This window comes from Protomyctophum bolini (assembly GCF_963924005.1).
Source record: "Protomyctophum bolini genome assembly, chromosome: 22".
Taxonomy (NCBI): domain Eukaryota; kingdom Metazoa; phylum Chordata; class Actinopteri; order Myctophiformes; family Myctophidae; genus Protomyctophum; species Protomyctophum bolini.
The window spans coordinates 14,848,916-14,862,388 of record NC_137883.1 but is presented as its reverse complement, the minus strand read 5'-3'; the positions used below and the strand labels follow the sequence as shown (position 1 = coordinate 14,862,388).

General features: G+C 42.3%; 1 protein-coding gene across 1 annotated transcript in view; it reads right to left on the bottom strand.

The window, feature by feature from the left end:
• The window catches only part of slc12a2 (solute carrier family 12 member 2), a 73,622-nt gene that overhangs the window by 47,254 nt on the left and 12,895 nt on the right, over window positions 1-13,473 (bottom strand). The window contains exon 3 of the mRNA XM_080756084.1: window positions 811-930. Within this exon, the coding sequence (XP_080612210.1) occupies window positions 811-930 (120 nt within the window). The remainder of the gene's footprint in view (window positions 1-810; window positions 931-13,473) is intronic.

The following is a 13,473-nucleotide window of genomic DNA, read 5'->3' as shown; positions in this document are numbered from 1 at the left end:
GATGGGGGAAGACACGTGGCAAAGGCCGTCGGGCTCTGGAGTCGAACCCGTGGCACGCCGTCAGGCTGGCTCAGCAGCCTAGGTACCCAGACGGTTGAGCTAACCGTCCAGGCCAGCGAGGTTTTGTTTAATCAAAATTTCCCATCATCCACTGGGCCAAGCAAAGCAGTCTGATTGGCTTCTTCTCCCATTGCGTGTCCCTGGGTTACCGTTTGCTCACATGGTATCTTCAGCTAATTCCGTCGTGCTTCCACATCCATGGAAACGCCCCCAGCCACTAGTTTTATAGTTTTAATGAGGTTAGGGTTAAAGTTAGGTTTAGGTATAATTTTACTGAGGTTAGGGTTAGGCTGTCAATCGCAGCGACTGGCCAATCACAGCGCACCTAATCTACTCAAACAGGCTGAAGATCCCATGATCGCCGTTTGTCGTCTGTTGGTTGGTGCGCTACCGTTATGTTCGGTACGCCTGAAACTCATCCAGTGAGAAAGGTTCCGTGGTGCAAAAACTAAGCTCGGAACTAAACTCGAAATGATCAGTTTAAAGTCCCAGCCCTAGTATTTAGATATTCAATATGCATTTTATTGTCACTTTAGAAATGTGCAGATACCTTGTGTATAGTACGGTTATACTGTGTATGTTGATTTGTGTATTGTTGAGTGAGAAATCGGTGTTGCACATCAAGCTTATCATCGGGGGGACCGGAATCAAAATAGTTTTAGTCAGTGGAAAAAAGGTAGTCGATGAGCATTTTTCATCATAGTTTTAGTCAATGCAATCACACACACACACACACACACACACACTCACCAGTACTCCTTTGATCCATCCAAACTTGACGACTCCCTTGGACTCCGCCGCCTCTTTGGCCGCAGCCTCCTCAGCGGGGGTGAGCTCATCACCGTTGGCGAAGCCATCTTCAAATGGTTCCTGATGCACAGACCAGAGGAGACGACGTTGAACATATGATCGTGCAAAATATGATCATTCTCTAACACAAGTCATTAACCCATTTAGACCCGAGGACCATTCTACAAATGCCTTCTAAATACTGACAGTTTTCTGAAAAACCTCATGTTTCTATGTCAGTCGTTCTGACATTTTCATGTCAAGGACCCAAAGAAAATATATGTAATTGGCCGCTGACTCCCCATTTCTGCCTTTATCGATATGAAAGTAATCTGACAAGAAGTGGGGAGAGAGATGAAGACACGCAGGCCATCGGGGTCGGGAGTCGAACCCGTGGCACGGTGTCAGGCTGGCTCCGCAAATTAGGTGCCCAGATGGTTGAGCTAACCGTCTGGGCCGTATTGACATTTTTAACATGGAAATGATGACGATTAGTTAAAACATAATTGTGATTATCTCAAATAACTGCGGTGGAAATTAAAAAATGTCTTGAATCGCAGGTCTAATAATCTTGTCTGCTAGCTAGACAGACGGCTCCTCCCTGATGAATTGCTGCAGAGATATTGTGCTGCCAGCTCCCTTTTGGGTAGAAGAGAAATCTTTGATTACAGTGTTGCATAAATGAATGATCTGATCCGAGCGCCTGCTAGGCCCGTGTCAAGGTCAGTACGAGATGTACAGGTGTGTGAGACACACACACATGCCAAGTTGGTTGTCGGATCACTCAGACAGTGCTCCAGTTGTACGCCAGAAGCACGCGCACTCACACACATTTGCATTACCATCCTTGTGAGGACGTCAATATGTTAGGACAGCATTGAAAATTGTGGACAAATACAGTTAATCTCCGACATGTTGTGAGCTTGTAGATTTCTTGCAAGTATAAAATGGGGTGAACAAAATAAGCATATCCCAAAAAATATTTGTTAAACCACAAAACAACCATTAATCTTGTGAGGAATGAGGTGAAAGGTCCTCCTAACAATGTCCATTTCTCAAATTGTACTATACATGTGGTGCTCAAAAGTATAGTAGTAGTAGTATTAAACACACACACACACACACACACACACTTTTTAGAACGACAAAGTGACCTCCAGTCATGGCAGTATCGACGTCAAATTGAGCTGTAGAGGATGTTTGGGGGATTCTTTTTGTCTCGTCAATGAAGCCGACCGTGTCCTCAGAGAGACACGTTTGGGTAATTAACATGGATGGCGGTGTTGAACTTGAATAGACACATGGATGACGGTGTTGAACTTGAATAGACACATGGGTGACAGTGTTTAACTTGAATAGCCACGCTATCGACCAAGACAAGTCAGTTTGACCCTGAAAAGCTCCAGCTTTTCAAATCATCGAGCTAGAAAATACTCCATATTCTATGCTCCATAGAAACCTTCCAAATATAGCCGATCTACAAGCTTATAAATGGGATATATTTACATTTTCACTAGTTTCTCTTTTCGGTCTCGTAATCTTTTGGGGGGTGACGACGGTGTTCTTTTAAACACTTGTCCCAGTTTGTTGGCTGGTAAATGGTGCATTTATATAGAGTAGAGCTTTTATCCAAAGCGCTTTACATAGATTGTGCATTACATTCACCTAGTCACACACCGATGCCGGAGGAAACCATACAAGACACCAACATGCACATCAGGAGCAGGGGTTCAGCGTCTTGCTCAAGGACACTTGACTCTGGGGAGCCCGGGATCTAACTGGGAACCTCACGTGTTGCCATCCGGCCACTCTACCCCTGACTAGCTTTGACACAGATCGCTGACACGGTCGCTCTCTCTAGTCACCTCACTTAGCCCCGTCTGTCCCCAGAGAGCGATGGGATGGGCACAATGTGGCCACTTTCTTTGGCTCACCACAGGCCCCGCCTTCACGCTGTCACAGCCCAGGTGACGTGGGTGAGTCACAGAGGGGGCCACCTGCAGGGCCCGTGGTAGGGGGTGTCACTGCGGACAGATGGGCTCAGGTTTATACCACCCACCTACCGCAACTCTGCACATGTCACCTTGTCGTTGGATAATTTATAAGACACATAAATTATGTACTGTTGTTTATATTTAACTCCAAACACATATTTGATTGTTTTATTCTGACAATGCTAGTCCTCATCACCAGAGATGGGTGTCAGAAGCACATCTATTTTTGAACATTTTTGAAAGAGTGTGTGTTCTACTGATTGAGAAGGCATTTGTAGAATCACAGTCACGTCTTAATGGGTTGGAAGAAAAAACATGCTAATCGATTAATGAAAAAAGTAAATGATAGCATAACATTGTATATGAATTGCATAGGGCTTAAATGGAAACAAGACTGCAGGGACTTTTTTTGACGCCATCCCTTTTGGACTGCGTTTGACTGTAGTCTGTTACATTTCTGTCTAATAAACTATTAAATCAATCAATCAGCTGACTGTTCATATCACAGACAGACTTAAATTAATACAAACTTGGCTTACAAAGCCGGGCCTATTCTATCTCAGTGAGAGTGAGTGGGCCTGCGGTGGTTCTGTGTCATAGTTCTGCTATGGGGTCTTTATTGAACCGCCAGGCGGGGGAGGGGGCAGGGGCATCACATCAATAATACCCACCCAGGGCTGGCCGGGCAGGACACACAGCCCCGTTTGTGCATCGACTTGGAATGGGTCAATTTTTCCACACAGAAGCTGTTGTAGTTGTTGAACAACTAATACTTTTTTTTTTAAATCTTGGCTCGTTGTGTAGCGCTGGGAGTCTGGTCGGGGGCGGGGCGAACACATTTTAATTGAATTTGAAATGGTGGTTTTTCGTTTGTCTCTTTCTCTCTCAATTTAATTCAACAGGTCTTTATTGGCATCGTGAGAAAACGTACGTTTACAATTACATTGCCAAAGAAAATTCTAAACGGAGCTTTGTGACATTGCACCTTAGAAAGAACTTTCTCCATTGTGATCATTGCTTATAATGTATGTATTTGCATCTATTCTGAAAACTCAGCACGTTCTCTTCCGATATAAACCATAGTGTCATAATATTCCGTGGCTGACATTCGGCAAAAAGTGTCAAACACCTGCAGATGTATGGATTGTACGTGTGATAAAGATGGGGGTGCTCCATATGACAAGATATTTAGTGTAGAGGACCCCTGTCCGTCTACCGACTACTACTACTACTAGTGGCACAAAAGTAGCAAAAATAGCAGATCTACAAGCTTAAAAGGTGGTAAATGGTGCATTTATGATAGTGCTTTTATGCAAAGTGCTTTACATAGATTGTGCATTACATTCACCCATTCACACACATTTATACATGATGGCGATGGTGGTAGAAACCAGCCACACTCCTGCACAATGGCATGTGTGTCTGATCGTGACAAACTCTGTTGTAACTTGTTGTAACGTCGATAACCCGCAGGAGGAAACCATAACCGCTCCTAAAACTGATGAAGCAGAATGTGATCACGCTTTGTTTGTGATTAGGGCTGTCGCCTGTCACGATTATACATTTATGCTGAAGATTAACTGTCACACAAATAATTGCAATTAACGATTTCATTGTTACTATTGTTTGTGATTATGAAGCCTTTTATGCTTCATAATCACAAATTGCTCAGGGCAGATATGACAAATAACTTAAATATACAAAGACCAATTTCATAATTTCTTCTTTCCATAGAATTTACAAAATAGCGGCAATAGTCTAAATCTAAAACCTTAAAATTCACAAAGTGATGTGTTGAAGGTTGTAGATCTGCCATTTCTGCTATTTTTGAAAAATGTATGGACATTTTTTTAAATGGAGGAAACGATTGCCGAAATAATTGTGTTTATCTCAAATAATTGCAATTATCATAAATAATTGAGTAGATGATTATTAACAATTGTGACAGACCTATATGTAATCACACTTCGTATGTGATCACACTTTGCATGTCCACTAGACCACCGTTTCCCAAAAGTTGACCAATTTTTATGGGTCGCGAGTACATATCTTCCTTTTGTCTGTTTCCTACATTTACAAAATATATATATATTTAAAAAAGAAAAAAAGGTTGAATAAAACAATCACAACTTTATCAATTAAATAATGAAAAAATATAGTAATTGCCATAAACTAAAAAAAAAAAAAGTTTAAATAGTACTGAAAATAGCAGATCTAAAAGCTTGCAAAGCTGCACGAAGCGACACGTTGTGCGCTTGTAGATCAGCCATTTTCACCAGTTTGGGTCCTGAAATCGTCTTTCTCGCCGACGGTTAAACAGCAGTTTACTTTAAATGGATTGATCCCCCTGAACTGGGACTGAGAAACATATACCAGTGGTTCTTAAACTTGTTTAGCTCAGGGCACTAGCCCTTACATTTCTCCACCCACAGCACCCCTGAAATATATTGTTATACTTTAGAGCAACTTGTCATATTACGGTTCATAAATACGTACAATACATTCTGTCACGAGAAAAACTTGGATTTTCTATTAGGACAGGTTCTTTAGACTTGATATTTATAATACAATTGAAAAATATGCCACACACACACAAAATAAGTAACCCCCCCCCCCAAAGTAAAGTTTCACTCAGGTCAGTTTTACTAAAGCACAGAGGCAGGGTCTAAATGGTTCTAAACTGAAATGAGAAATTCCAAATATTATCAAAGTATTATGCAGCACTCCTCCCTGGACTTGTGTCACAGCACCCTAGGGTGCCACGGCAGCAAACCCTGAACTAGACACTATGTAAGAGGTATCACTTTCAGGTGTACAGGACCGGAGTGGGTGGGGGGGGTGGGTACGGGGACATTATCTACATGGGAAACGCATGTTGCAGCCTGGCAACAACAAGGGCCGTCCAATGCTCCACTGCTAAGCACAACGGACACGTAGAAGAGCGCTTTGAATCTGATTTTGTACCGCTTGAAATACGCAATGTTTATCCCAAATGTATCACATTTATAAGAACTTCTCTGGAGCACAAAGATATACTTTAGCTCTTGCACAAATGAACCGGGAGTGAGCCTGTTGCGCAACATTTAATCAGCAACGTAGCCTCCCTGTAAAAACAGGGGCTCTTTGAAGCAAATGTCGTCATTCGCTGGCCCGCATTCACTCGACTACAGCCTAATTTGGTTAACCCAAAGTGGCAGATCTACAACCTACAAAGCAGACCTACAAGCTCACAACACATCATGGCATCCAAGATGCATTGTGAACTTATAGGTCTGCTATTTGTTTGCGAGACACAACCGCCGTACAGTCAACGATACAGCGATCAATGACAATACAACTCTTGGTAACACTTTACTTTAAGGGCCATTCAATAATGCATCATCATGTCAGTGGAACAGCACATTTAGTCCATTATAAAATTCTTAAGTTGTTACGCATAATTAATAACAAGCAGAGGGTTACTGTACTGTATGTAGGGCTGACCTTCGATTGTATTTTTAGTTTTTAAGTCGAAGCTTCCAGCCCTAAAAACGAGCCGTCAAAGCACAGCTTTGAAGGGTAGCAGATCCATTTTTAAATTCATCAAAAAATGCAATGATTAATCAGTTCAATCAATTAATCATTAACATCCCTATCATAGAACGAAGATCTTTATTTTTGATCCTATCACTTGCAAAACTGAGTGGTGCTGTACTGCACGTGTGAGCCTGTGCGTTAGGCTGCAAAACAGTGACACATGGTGGTGGAAAAAAACCTCTATTTCCATGCTCACATACATAGCTGCGTATAGGAGTGGCTAGCACCACTCAAAAATGACTAATAAAGCCAACTAAACTGCTGTAGATTAGGCAGACATTACATGTCTTTTAGAGCCATACACCACACTTGGTGCTAGTCACGTGACTTTTCGGTTTTCGCATTGTACATTAAAACTTAGCTGATTTAGAGCAGCCTTTTCAGTGGAACTAGGGAGAGCCGTGGTACCGTCATAAGCTGAAGGAAGACATTTGTCTAAAAAATAAAAGAAGAGCTCTACAAGCTGTCAACACCTCGCGAAGTCGCAATGTAAAGTGTTGCTAGCGTGTAGATCGGTTATTTTTGGAACAGGATGCGAGAGAGCACTCTCACTGCTGACAACACTGTCTACAAAGGGGCTGCATTTGACAACAGTGTGTGTGTGTGTGTGTGTGTGTGTGTGTGTGTGTGTGTGTGTGTGTGTGTGTGTGCATCATTTCATATGAGAGATGGCTGACTCTAAACATTGTTTTGCAGTTTGCTCCATCACTAACATTGAGAACAGTTCACTCGGATAGGCTGCTGCTACAAAGTCACCATGGTAGATCATCATGCCATGTCCCACACACCCCACAACTGGGCTTTGATTATGAACTCGCAGCTTTTTCAAAATAATACCAATATTCCTTATGTTTTTTAAGATAGCCAATGAAAATCATTGCTGTCCGAATAAAATAAAAAAAAAGCTGATCTACCATCTAAGCTTGAAATGTTGACATGTTGCTGCTTTTTTTTGCTACTTTTGTTTGAGACTGTAGTATGGAAGTAGGGAGGGAATTAAAATAGTTAAGGTATGGACACAAGAGGTTTCTGCCTGACAGCATTAATAGAGAGAATTATTAATGTATGACAATTTATCATTCTTGGCCCGGTAAAATAATATCTGTCAGGCTGGTAAGCCGAAAGGTTCAGTTTGTTCCAGTGCATTCAGATTCATTAAGTGATAGTGATGCCTGTAATGAATGATCGTAGCCAACATGTTCTTCTGGAAAGGCTGGCTGGCTGCTTTTCATCTACAAAGCCCTGCTTGTTTGTTAAAACTACCATCTTATTTAAGCTCCGTCTGTGTGCGTCTTGAACACTGGCAGGCACCCATCACACTCTTCCTGGAACAAACTGGAAAACACTTGGAAATTAGACTGTCGTCTGTCGGAGTTGCCACTCAGACCATTTCACAAGTAAGATTTATTAAATTTTTATTTAATTTCACTGCAATTGTTTGATAATTAATTTTAAACAGCTGCAGAACATTAACTAAAGGTTGATCATTCCTATAGTGAGCCAACATGTAAAACTAGACGGACTGTATACCTCACTTAGCAATATGACGCTGACGTCATCCACCTCACACATCACTCATGGTGACATTTTCACTGTGCCTTTCCATCATCTGTCTCTTGGGGGCAGCCTACTGATCACTCCCACCAAAGACTCGTGACAATCCACTCAAACATTCTTGGTTCCAACCTTGACTTCTCCATGACAAGTGATTCCCCCCCCCCCCCCCCTCTTTACAACCCACTACATTTTTTCGACCCGAATTGCTTTTAAAGACCTATCCTGTCAAAGCAATGTGTAGGCCCCAAACCACACCAATGTAACTAGTCGCAACTCCTTGCAACAAAACAGTTTTATGGACATGTCACACCAATGCAAGTAACTCCTTGCAACTGCCATTGGCGATAATGGTTGCATGAAACTACAAGCAACCGTTTGGTTGAAAGGAGATGCATGGCTAATCATTGGTGTGGTTTGGGCCTAAGGAATTGCAAGCAGTTGCCTGGACTAGTTGCATTGGTGTGGTTTGGGTCGAAAAGCGATAGCCCTGTTTCATTGTAATCCTCCCAGCCAGTCTAGATTCTGACCTCGATTAGGACGTTATCCTTTGAGCTTTTCCACCCAAAAGTGAACCATGTCCTCGCTCGGGGCTCTGGCCTGATCAGTCTAAAGATCCACATATCTGGTCAAAGTTATTTAGCTGATCCTGTCAGCCTATTGTCTGTCTGAACAGAGAATACACACATTTATCGATAGACCAAGTGTAGTTATATGGAATGTTAAAGTAATTAAACCCATCGTTTTATTTTTTTCTTCTTAAAATTGCTAAATACAATGCACAAGTACTCAGTATTGATAAAACTCATATACATTGCAAAATGATTCGATAGAATTAGAAAGTCAAACGATATGATATGATATTTGCCGTTTACAATATTGATATACTTTGATATTTTAAATTAAAATTTATATTTCGATAGTTACTATATCGTTACACCCATAGCAATACTAGCTAATTTAAAAATGTGTAGAAACTGTAAGCAGAAATACAACATTTTAAAAGGTGCCGTTAGTCAATGGTTCTCAACCTGTGGGTCGGGACCCCACAGATAATAATGAACAAACACTAAAAATCTCAACGTCTGAAAATTAGAAAATGGATTCCTGAAGACATGCAATGGTTCCTATCCTGTACATTAAAAAAATAAACATGGCACTTAAACCAATTAAACCCTATATTCTTCAATTAAACTCTAAATACTTAAAACTTCAATTAAACCCTATATACTTCATCCTAAGAGAAATGGCCAAAATAAATAGCAGATCTACAGGCTCACAACACGGTGTGACTCGTAAAGGGACACGACTCTGGGAGCTCGCCGATCTTCCATTCCTTCCATCTTCTGAAGATTGCGGGAAGGATTTCTGAACAAACAGGCGGGGGGGAGGGGGGGACGACGACACGCCGGGTTGAAAGCGGACAACAGCAAGATAAGTTGCATTCAGTACCGACTATAGTGCCGTGGCTAAAACCTGGCAAAACAAGGTCCGGCATTGTTCCCCTCGAGTAGCCCTCCCCTCATGCAGTTTCACAGACCTGCAGGGATGATCCCACAGCCCCGTAATCCAACACAATTCAGGAGGTAGAGAGAGAGAGAGAAAGGGCTCGGGGAGTAACACTAGGCCGCCTCCATTTAGGTTCCATCAGCACTACCCGCCCTAGGTGGCCCGGGGGTCCCACCTCGGGAGGGTAGGGGAGGGGGGAGGGGGTGTGAAACATAGGAGCAGAATAACAAAACGCCTGCACGGCGTGGTCTTTCTTTAAACAAAAAGGAGGAGGATTCTCAAAGACTCACAGTCTCTAGGACATTCGATAGGTTTCTCGCAGAGGCCTAAACGGGTGGGAAACCACATCACACTTACTATACCATTCATCGTTGTTTTCACGCTAAAACGAAGCATCATTCTCTCTCTCACATGTTTACTATACCATTCATCGTTATCATGATCAAACGAAGCATTCTCTCATACATTGATAGAACATCGAGTTGTCACATGAAGCGTTAAAGCTAAAGATCAAGTCCACCGTGTTTAAAGGAGCATTCAGTGATTTGAAAGAAACCGCGTTCCTCCCCGGTAACAAGATATGCACAATGCACGTGATCTACAGTGGGGGGGACACGCAACAGCATGCGCACCAAGGCCCGCCCACTCTATCCTGATTGGACGAAGGCTTTCTCACCCACCACCAAAGCCGAAACTAGGTTTTTTTTTACCCCTACGGTTCACTGGGGATAGGGAGGAACTAATTATATGGTCAGCTATAGTAGGGAGGATTATCACAAAAGGAGAAAAAAGTATCACTGAATATATGCTCTAAGAGTTAAAGATCTAATAAGGGTCGATTTGGTTAGAAATTCCATTTAGCTGGGACCACCTGGAACCCCCTCAAAAGGTTGAAAACCACTGAAATAAATAAAGTCAGGCAATTACTAGGAATAATTTTAAAATACATGTATAAAAGGGGTAGTGTATCTCCTATATAACCTTGGGTGTTCTGCAACACAAGTGGAAATGTAGCAGAATGAATCGTGACACACACACACACACACACACACACACACACCTTTGTGCGCCAACGTCCCAGCACCACCTCCTCATTACGTGCAACCAGGCAGTAAACAGTGCACGACAACATTATAAAATACACCATCCACTCACCGTAACCCATTAAGACATGAGGCCGATTCTAGTACACACATCTTCTAAAATCAGTTTTATGAAATCCCTATGTTTCTATATAATCTCAAGCTTCCCCCTCCGCTGCACAGATGCAGCGTAGATTCAGAGAAAAAAGGGTTTAAAGTCGGGCCGTAAACAGCAGCCAGTTGCCAAAACATTTTTTAGCAAGACAAACATTTTCGATTAAAAAAAGACCTTAAGATGTCCTAGGCACCTGCGGTTTTATTTGATAAGACATCTGTGGACGCTAGGAAATTTCCACTGCTATTTTTTTAATAGCCAGAAGTATAAATAACGCTTTTTAGATTAAATCTAAAATGACATGCTTTCTCGGTCTTGACGGGTTTAACCACTTGTGACACAATGACAGTAGCATACCCTCAGGTAGTTAATTATGGCAGACAAGAAAATCCCCATGTAAAACAAACGCGCTGGGTTTATCTCTCTAAATCTGATTATTCAGGGTAAGTAGAGTATTACATTAAAACATAAAAAACACCACTGCCTTCCACTTAAGTAAGTCTGTCCTCAATGGAATGAGTGACAAATTAGGAAACACAAAAGACAATGGGGTTACATTTGGCATTTTGGGGGGGACCCTAGTACCCTACCCCTTTAATCACTTAAACCATTAAAAATACACTTGTTAGCTGGGGTCCCACAGGGGTACACAGCTACTTTCTTGCATTCCAGATGGTCGCCAAGATTAAATGATAGAAGATTAGAACACACATGGACCCGTAAGAATGGTACGAGACCCATAAGGCTCCATTTGTAAACTCTTGGAGTTAAATCAACACAGATGCTTGTACAGTGTAGGGTTACAGCTCCATTCAAAACATAAAAGGGGAGGGGGGGGTCCATTAGCCTAATGCATATCAAAACGGGGGTCCTTCAAATGAAAAAGGTTAAGTATCACTGATCTGATATACACCAAATTCTGTAAACAGCCGATCTACAAACTCTGAGACGATGGGTGAGATTATACATAATGCTGCACGATTAATCAGAAAAAGATGGCGATATAGATTCCGACACTTATGCAATCAAATTTCTACGAATCATGCAGCACTAGTTGGCTGTCCAATTAATTTGAGTTACTCTTATGGTTTGCTACAAGAGAGCTCAATGTTAATAGTATTTGTAGTAGATAACAGTAGCACAAATTGAAATGTGCACCCTATGGCCACAAAAATAACAAAGTATGTTTGTTTGACTGGATTGCTGAATTCCTACAATGCCCATAATGCTTCAGTGCACTTTCCCTCCTTGTGGAGAGGGAGGAGGCTGCATGGAGGTGTGACTTTGTAGTCCAGGAAGGAAGTTAGACAACCCAGTTTCACTCTCACCATTGACAACTCCTCGGTTTCCCCCTCCCCTCAGGTTAAGAGTCTGGGTGTCGTCCTCGACAGTATACCCTTTCATTCCACACCCACATCAAAACCACCATCCGATCCGCCTACTTCCACCTCAGAAACATCAACCGCCTCCGCCCCTCCCCAACTACCCACAGTGCCGCAATCCAGGTTCACTCTCTTGTCACTTCCCGCCTGGACTACTGTAATTCCCTTCTCTTTGGTCTCCCCCACAAACTCCTCCATAAACTCCAAAAACTCCAACTAGTCCAGAACGCTGCTGCCCGTATCGTCACCAGAACCCCTGTCATCAGTCACATCACCCCTGTTTTACACCAACTCCACTGGCTCCCCATCAAATACCGTATCGACTTCAAGATCCTCCTCCACACATTCAAGGCCATCCATAACCTCGCCCCCCCATACCTGTCTGACCTTGTCCACGTCAACATCCCCACCCGGTCTCTCAGGTCTGCCTCCTCCCTCACCCTGAAAGTCCTCCCAGCCCGTCTCTCCACCATGGGCTCAAGAGCCTTCAGCCGCTCTGCCCCTCACCTCTGGAACTCCCTCCCCCCTGACATCAGAAACTTGGACTCTATCACCATATTTCAAACTCACCTCAAAACCCACCTGTTTAGGCAGGCCTATGACTCTATGTGACCTCTGTGTCTTCTGCTGCAAGCTGTGCCCTAGTTTTGTTCTGCTTTTAACTGTGTTCTTGTACTGTGTTTTTAACCTGTACGGCGACCTTGAGTGCCCTGAAAGGCGCCTTATAAATAAAATGTATTATTATTAAGTTCATAACCATGGCTTCATAACTAAAAAAAACATATTACAGACATATGATAAAAACCATAAGAAAGTGTTCCTTGTGTCCTAAACATCATTAAAATAAGCTCTGGTTGCAAAAGGGGTGAAGTGGCCCTTTAACCCATTTTGGGAGGGAAACCCCTTTGGTGTTAGCATCATGTTATGCTTTAGCTATTGAAAAATAGCAGATCTACAAGCTCATAGCGCGCTACGAGCTTGTAGGTCTGCTATTTTTGAAAAATCGATCTCAGGTCAAAATGGGTTAAGAGAGGTTTAAGTCAACTTAACACACCGATGAAGGCTCATAGCGTTCCTTTTTGGTGTGTGCCAATGAAGAAGTGGAAATGCAAGTACTTTGTCCACCATTTATAATTTTTTTTGGATGTGCTACCTTTTTGGACTTTCTTTAATTCCTACTTTTTGATGTTTAAGTCAAGCACTTTGATGTTGTCTGTTTAAAGCCACAGGAGTTTGAATGTAGTAATGTTCAGCAACTAAAGCCAATACATATTTTCATGGAAAAAAATGAGAAGCGTGTGAGAATCTTGATCTCAAGTCTTGTGGAGGAAAATCGAGATTCACATTTGAGCAAGAACCGTGCAGCACTGATTACAGAATACAGATCAGCTATTTTGCGCCATTATGATATG